Source organism: Hylobates moloch, unplaced genomic scaffold (genome assembly GCF_009828535.3).
Source record: "Hylobates moloch isolate HMO894 unplaced genomic scaffold, HMol_V3 SCAFFOLD_12, whole genome shotgun sequence".
NCBI classification, from domain to species: Eukaryota; Metazoa; Chordata; class Mammalia; order Primates; family Hylobatidae; genus Hylobates; species Hylobates moloch.
Window position 1 is genome coordinate 35,764,297 of NW_026652287.1, and position 7,928 is coordinate 35,772,224.

The window sequence follows — 7,928 nt, forward strand, 5'->3', positions numbered from 1 at the left end:
TGGCGCGATCTCGGCTTACTGCAGGCTCCGCCCCCCGGGGTTCACGCCATTCTCCTGCCTCAGCCCCCCGAGTAGCTGGGACTACAGGCGCCCGCAACTACACCCGGCTAACTTTTTTGTATATTTAGTAGAGACGGGGTTTCACCGTGGTCTCGATCTCCTGACCTCGTGATCTGCCTGCCTCGGCCTCCCAAAGTGCTGGGATTACAAGTGTGAGCCACCACGCCCGGCCTAATTTTTCATTTTGTTGTAGAGATGGGGTCTCCCTATGTTGCCCAGGCTGGTCTTGAACTCCTCCCTTTAAGCAATCCTCCTGCCTCGGCCTCCCAAAGCTCTGGGATTACAGGCATGAGCCACCATGTCCAGCCTGGGGACACTTAGGACTCTCCCACATCCAACCTAAGCTCTGGTTGGGGGAGGGGCAGTCCTACCCACTATTTGCTACCCTGGAAGGCTGAAGCCAACTGGAGACCACCGTCTACCCACCTCCCAAGCCTGTGTGACCCGCCATCTTTAAAGCCCCAAATCTACCCAACACACCAGGCTAAAAACCTCAACCGGCCGGGCGCGGTGGCTCATGCCTGTAATCCCAGCACTTTGGGAGGCTGAGATGGGCGGATCACAAGGTGGGGAGATCGAGACCATCCTGGCTAACACAGTGAAACCCCGTCTCTACTAAAAACACAAAAAATTAGCCAGGTGTGGGGGCGGGTGCCTGTAATCCCAGCTACTTGGGAGGCTAAGGCAGGAGAATCGCTTGAACCCGGGAGGCAGAGGTTGCCGTGAGCCAAGATCGTGCCATTGCACTCCAGCCTGGGCAACAAGAGTGACACTCCGTCTCAAGAAAAACAACAACAACAACAACCAAAAAAAACTGATTAGCTAAATATCCCTTTCCGGGTTCTATTATCACAGAATCTTTGGCCTGTTCTCAACCTTCTGCCCTGGGAAAAAGTACGGCTCAGATGTACTGTGTCACATGTTGGCTCTCTTCCCTGCTAGGAACTCTGCACACCAAGGGTCCACCCCTGCTGGATGGGGAGTGGTGGGGCAAGAGGATGGGCAATGTTCCTATCAGTTTCCAAACAAGCTCTGACACTTCCACCTAAGCCCCAGCTGCAGGTACTGAGCCCCCAACAGGGAGGAGTCCTGTGCCAACATCTCTCTTCCCAGATCTCACCATCCACATGCCCCCTGCAGATCGGAGTCTTTCCTGCACTGCCCAATGGAGCCAACTTCTTGGCTGGGGCACCCTGCTTCTAGCAGGACCAAGATGCACTTTGAGAAGGTGATTAAAGTTACTGCTTGCCCCCAAATGCTCAAGACAACTGGCAGACCATTTTTGGAAGGTTTACAGCCACCAGTGTCCCAAAGATCAACAGACAACAGCGAAAGGGCTGGCATCTCCCTAGGCACTGTTAGTGCCAGAAATTATGTATCCGGTTCCTCCCCTCCCCTGAGCTCTGGCAGGCCCTAGCAACGATTCTAAAGCTTTCCAGGTTTTGATGTCCCCATCTTTTTTTTTTTTTTTTTTTTCTGAGACGGAGTCTCACTCTGCCGCTCAGGCTAGAGTGAGTGGCATGATCTTGGCTCACTGCAACTTCCATCTCCCAGGCTCAAGCAATTCTTCTGCCTTAGCCTCCCAAGTAGCTGGGATTACAGGCACCTGCAAGCACGCCCGACTCAATTTTTTTTTTTTTGAGACAGAGTTTCACTCTTGTTGCCCAGGCTGCAGTGCAATGGTGCGACCTCGGCTCACCACAACCTCCGCCTCCCAGGTTCAAGCGATTCTCCTGCCTCAGCCTCTTGAGTAGCTGGGATTACAGGCATGCACCACCACCCCTGATCTTGTATTTTCAGTAGAGACGGGGTTTCTCCATGTTGGTCAGGCTGGTCTTGAACTTCCGACCTCAGGTGATCCTCCCACCTTGGCCTCCCAATTTGCTGGGATTACAAGCGTGAGCCACTGCGCCCGGCCATACCTGACAAATTTTTGTATTTTTAGTAGAGGCAGGGTTTCACCATGCTGGCCAGGCTGGTCTCAAAATCCTGACCTCAGGTGATCCACCCACCTTGGCCTCCCAAAGTGCTGGGATTACAGGTGTGAGCCACCATGCCAGGCCAATGTCCCCATCTTTATCTTTCTCTGTGTCTCTTCTTTTTCTGTCATGTTGTGGACCTCTGTTCAGCTTCTCTAGATCTCCTGCTACAGGTCACAGGAGCTGCAGGCCAGGTGCTCCAAACTGGTTGTCTTCCTTCATTTTGACAAAAGCCCATTTAATGGATGGCAAAGGTGAAGATGGGGTCTGTTACCCAACCTGCCTGGTTAGTGCTGCAGCTGGGATTCTAATTTGGGCAGCTGGATACCAAAGGCCAACCACAAGGTGATTCTGTCCCTAAAGGGATGATTCCTGACCTCACTGTCCACGCTCACAACACTCCACTCCCGGCCAAGCACGGTGGCTCATACCTCTAATCAATCCCAGCACTTTGGGAGGCCAGGGTGGGTGGAGCACCTGAGATCAGGAGTTAGAGACCATCCTGGCCAACATGGTGAAACCCCGTCTCTACTAAAAACACAAAGATTAATTGGATGTGGTGGCACGTGCCTGTAGTTCCAGCTACTCAGGAAGCTGAGGCAGAAGAATGGCTTGAACCCGGGAGGGGGAGGTTGCAGTGAGCAGAGATCGCGTCACTGCACCCGCTTGGGTAACAAAGCGAGGCTCTGTCTCAAAAAGAAAAAAAGGAAAAAAAAGAAAAAGAATACTCCACCCATTTTCCATTCTGGAACTCTGACCTGGGACAATGCCAATCCTTTGGCCTCAATTTTAGCTTTCTTTTTGTAGACATGAAGATCTCCCCATGTTGCCCAGGCTAGACTCAAGCAATCCTCCTGCCTTGGCCTCCTGGAGTGCTGGGATTATAGGCATGAGCCACTGTCACCTGGCATTTGGCCTCAGTTTCACAGCCTAGTCCAGGACCTGGAGTGTATGGCTTTCCATCAAAGGCTGCACCCCCACATGCTACAGGCCACAGTTCAAGCACAATAATAGTTTGTACTCAGCCCTCTTAATGATTCTAGAAAGTTCATGATCCTTTTTTAAATTTTTTGAGATGGAGTCTCACTCTGTTGCCCAGCCTGGAGTGCAGTGGCGCAATCTAGGCTCACTGCAACCTCAGCCTCCCGGGTTCAAGCGAATCTCCTGCCTCAGCCTCCTGAATAGCAGGCGCAAGCCACTATGCCTGGCTAATTTCTGTAATTTTAAGAGAGATAGGGTTGGCCAGGCGCAGTGGCTCATGTCTGTAATCCCAGCACTTTGGGAGGCCGAGATGGGCAGATCATGAGGTCAGGAGTTCGAGACCAGCCTGATCAACATGGTGAAACCCTGTCTCTACTAAAAATACAAAAATTAGCCGGGAGTGGTGGCATGCACCTGTTATCCCAGCTACTCAGGAGGCAGAGGCAGGAGAATTGCTTGAACTTGGGAGGCGGAGGTTGCAGTGAGTCAAGATAGCGCCACTGTACTCCAGCCTGGGAGACAGAGCGAGACTCCGTCTCAAAAAAAAAAAAAAAGAGAGAGAGGGTTTTTGCCATGCTGGCCAGGCTGGTCTCAAACTCCTGACCTCAGGTGATCTGCTCATCTCCACCTCCCAAAGTGCTGGGATTACAAACGTGAGCCACCACGGCTGGCCTCATGGTCTATTGTTGACTCGCCCATTATGGTTTTCAAATGCTACTATCCATCCTCTAGTCTGAAACCAGGCTCCAGGCGCGATGGCTCTTGCCTGTAATCCCAGCACTTTGGGAGGCCGAGGCAGGCGGATCACGAGGTCAGGAGATCAAGACCATCCTGGCTAACACAGTGAAACCCCGTCTCTACTAAAAATACAAAAAAAAATTAGCCAGGCATGGTGGTGGGCACATGTAGTCCCAGCTGCTTGGGAGGCTGAGGCAGGAGAATGGCAAGAACCCAGGAGGCGGAGCTTGCAGTGAGCCAAGATCGCGCCACTGCACTCCAGCCTGGGTGACAGATCGCCATTCCGTCAAAAAAAAAAAAAAAAAATCTGTAACGTGACGGTCTAGAGTCTAGATTTGTCCAACCCACCTTATTTTGTTGTTGTTCTGTTTTGTTTTAGGCTTTTAGCAGCCTGAAGCCATGGTTTTTGGTTTCTGTCTCTAGTAATAAACAAAAAAGAAGGATGAGGAAGGGGCTTTACTGGTACAACAGAAACTAAGAACCCATGACTGTATTCTCTCCTTGGACACCCCTGGAACAATACTCAAGGTTCTAGAACGATGAGGGTTCTTCCTCAATCTCACCTGAAAGGGCATCTGGAATGCTGATGTTCCACCCTCAAATCTCACACTGGGTCCCTACCCACAGACTAAGCCAGGGTTCTGGAACACCAGTGGTCTATCTATCCAGGCTCTAGAATGACAACAGCCTGTTCACTGCTTCATAGGCTGGGTTCTAAAATATTGCCAGTTGACCTCCACATTTTTTATTTTTTGAGATGGAGTCTCACTCTGTCATCCAGGCTGGAGTGGTGCAATGGCGCGATCTCAACTCACTGCAACCTCCGTCCCCCGGGTTCAAGTGATTCTCCTGCCTCAGCCTCAGCCTCCCATGTAGCTGGGATTATAGGCGCACGCCACCACGCCCGGCTGATTTTTGTATTTTTAGTAGAGATGGGGTTTCATCATGTTGGCCAGGCTGGTCTCAAACTCCTGACCTCAAGTGATCCACCCACCCCGGCCTCCCACAGTGCTGGGATTATAGCCGTGAGCCACTGTGCCCAGCCAACCTGCACATTTTTAACATTCTTGTTCTAGAACACGGTTCTTCAAACTTGAATGTGCTTGAGAATCCTCTCGGCATTTTACTAAAAAGTGGGCTCTGATCAAGCAGACCAGAGCAACAGCCTGAGATTCTACATCTTTTCCTTTAAGGGTGGGAGGAGGGGAAACAGCCCTATTCGACCTGCCCTCTCGTCTGCTGCCTGTGCCGATTCTACATTTCTACAAGCTCTTGGGGAACTCCGAGAGTGCTGTACCATGGACCACTCACTTGGATTCAAGAATACAGGACTTGAGGCCGGGCTCAGTGGCTCACACCTGTAATCTCTTTGGAAGGCTGAGGCTGGCGGATCACTTGAGGTCAGGAGTTCGAGACCAGCCTGGCCAACATTGTGAAACCTGGTTTCTACTAAAAATACAAAAATTTGCTGGATGTAGTGGTAGGCCCCTGTAATCCCAGCTACTTGGGAGGCTGAGGCAGGAGAATCGCTTGAACCGGGGAGGTTGAGGTTGCATGAGCCAAGATCGAACCACTGCACTCCAGGCTGGGCGATAGAGCGAGACTCTGTCTCAAAAAAAAAAAAAAAAAAAAAAAAAAAAAAACTACAGGATTTGAGCTGGGTGTAGTGGCATGCACCTGTAATGCCAACTACTTGAGACTGGGGGAGGAGGATCCTTTAAGCCGCCCAGAAGTTCAAGGCCAGCCTGGGTAACATAAGGAACACAGGGCCAGGCACAGTGGCACTTGCCTGTAATCCCGTCACTTTGGGAGGCTGAGGCAGGAGGATCGCTTGAGCCAGGGAGTTGGAGGCTGCAGTGAGTTATGATCATGCCACTGAACTCCAGCCTAGGTGACAGAGCGAGACCCTGTCTTTAGCTAAAAAACAAAAGAAACCCCCCAATGATAAATATTTGTTGTCTGAAGTCGTTAAATTTCAGGGTGGGATACTCTGCTGGGTGGGGACACAGAACATATGCCAGCCTCAGGCCCCCCACTGCCCAGGGCTCTGGGAAAGTCCCGTTCCAGACCCTCTGCCCCTGCCACCACTGCCACCCACCGCAGCGCCGCATGACAGAGGCACTCCAGCCTGCCGGTAAAGTGTTTGCCGTTGGGTTTTCGTTTGGCTGGTTGTGTGTACACAGTGTATACAAGTTGAGTTGTACAGAAGCCCAAGAAAGAGCAAGAGACAAAGGGTGGTGGGAGCAGGGGGTGGGGTGGGGCGGGGGCGAGAACGGGGAGGAGGGGAAAGGAGACTGATAAAAAATAGAACCACGTCCAGACAACAATGGGGGGGTGGGCAGCGGGTGGGGGCCAGACACAGACAAATCGCCGTAGAAAAGGAGTGGGAGGGGCAGAGAGGGGACCCTTCTGCCCCCTCCACCTCCCCAAGCCCCTGCCCCAGGTATGTACAATAAATAAGATTAAAAATAATTAACAAGATGTGTTTTCCCCTCCCACCTGATGCCAAATGCCCTGGGGAGGGAATGGCCTTTAGCAAAGATCTTGGCCTGCAGGGGGGACTTGGGGGGAAGGGGTCCCCCAGCTCTCTGAAGCCACCCCACCCCCCCAGCCATACATAGACTTTTCCTATACATTATGTACAAGGTGGAGGGGGTGGGGGCTGTGGCTGTGGAGGGGGGGTCAGGGCAAGGGGAGAGGGAAACCGTTACTAAATAGACATTTATACATATATATAAATAATTTCTCTGTACACCGAACAGTGGGAGGAATGGGGAGGGAGTAGAGGGGGCTCGGGAGAGGGGGGGAGTCGGACTTTGAACCCTGCCCTGGAGGGGGCAGCATAGACACACCCTGACCCATGACCCCCTTTCCCCGGCGATGGAGCCCAGGTGTTAGCCCCTGAGGACACGGTTCTGTCCCAATTCTCGGTTCATGGAGGAGGCGCCCCCCTCACAAGCTGGGGCGGGGTCACCCGCAGCGGCTGTGGGCCTGTGCTTGGGCCAGCAGGTCACTGAAGGAGTCAAAGAGCTGTTCCAGCCACGGCTGGTTCCGCATGCACTGCTGGACCACCTCCTCCTGGCCCAGGTCCTCGGCGCCGCCCTCGATGGCCAGGGTCTGCAGGGGTCAAACATGGCACTGGGGAGGGTGGCACACCAGCCTCTGGGGAGGGAAGGGGCTGGGGCCTGGGGCCTGGGGTGTCAGATGTCAGTGTCCCAGGGAGACCAGGGCTGGGGGCTGCATTCTTAATGCAGGTCCAAGACAGAAGGACCTGAACTCTTGGGTCTGAGGCAGGACAGGGCTGGGCTTGGACCCTCGGATCCCAAGAGGAGGTCAGAAAGGTTGGAATCCCAGGGTGATGGGTGCTGTGGGTGGGGCTCACCTGGTCCCGGCAGCGCAGGAAGGTGTGGTATTTATAGTGGTGGAGCGAATGGTAGAGCGTATAGTATCCCGACTTTTCCAGTTCGACCTTGAACTCCTGGGTAGGAATGGAGATGCCTCAGCCCCTCCGGCCCATTGCTTGGCAGCCCCTCTCCTCCCTCCCCACATACCGCCAGCACTCCCCACTCCCAGCCCCAGCCCCAGCGCCCACCTGGGCTCTGACCACACTCCTCTTGAGCTTGCTGAGCGTCTTGCGGTTGTAGGGTTCCCCAGCGGGCCGCAGCCGCACAGCCCCCTCTTCCGGAGAGCCCTCCCCACTCTGCTCCACTTGCAGCTGTGGGAACGTGTGCAGGGCATCCTGCGGGAAGCCGATGGGTCAGCTGGATGCCATCCTGGACCCACACACCCCAAACCCAACAGCCAGGTCTCAGATCCGTGCCTCAGTTTCCCCCAGGCTGCAGATCAGGAAAGACGATTGGAGTCTCCTCAAAGGACAGAGGAGGCTGGGCCTGACCAGTGATGCTTCCACTGTGCTTTCTGGCCTGGCTCAGATTCTCAATGTCACCCAAAATTCTACCCCAGAATTCTCAGCCCCATCCTAACCACCTACCCCAGAATTCCCAGCCCCATCCTAACCATCTATCCCAGAATTCTCGGCCCCATCCTAACCATCTATCCCAGAATTCTCAGTCCCATCCTAACCACCTATCCCAGAATTCTCAGCGCCATCCTAACCACCTATCCCAGAATTCTCGGCCCCATCCTAACCATCTACCCCAGAATTCTCGG

The 7,928-nt window shown here is 53.5% G+C and overlaps 1 protein-coding gene across 1 annotated transcript in view; it reads right to left on the bottom strand.

Moving 5' to 3' along the window:
* Positions 1–4,108: 4,108 nt before the first annotated feature.
* The window catches only part of PRR12 (proline rich 12), a 40,723-nt gene continuing 36,903 nt past the window's right edge, over positions 4,109–7,928 (bottom strand). The window contains exons 12-14 of the mRNA XM_032169146.2: positions 7,351–7,497; positions 7,141–7,236; positions 4,109–6,875 (exon numbers count right to left, since the gene is read on the bottom strand). Of these exons, the coding sequence (XP_032025037.1) occupies positions 6,729–6,875; positions 7,141–7,236; positions 7,351–7,497 (390 nt within the window). The 3' untranslated portion in view covers positions 4,109–6,728. The remainder of the gene's footprint in view (positions 6,876–7,140; positions 7,237–7,350; positions 7,498–7,928) is intronic.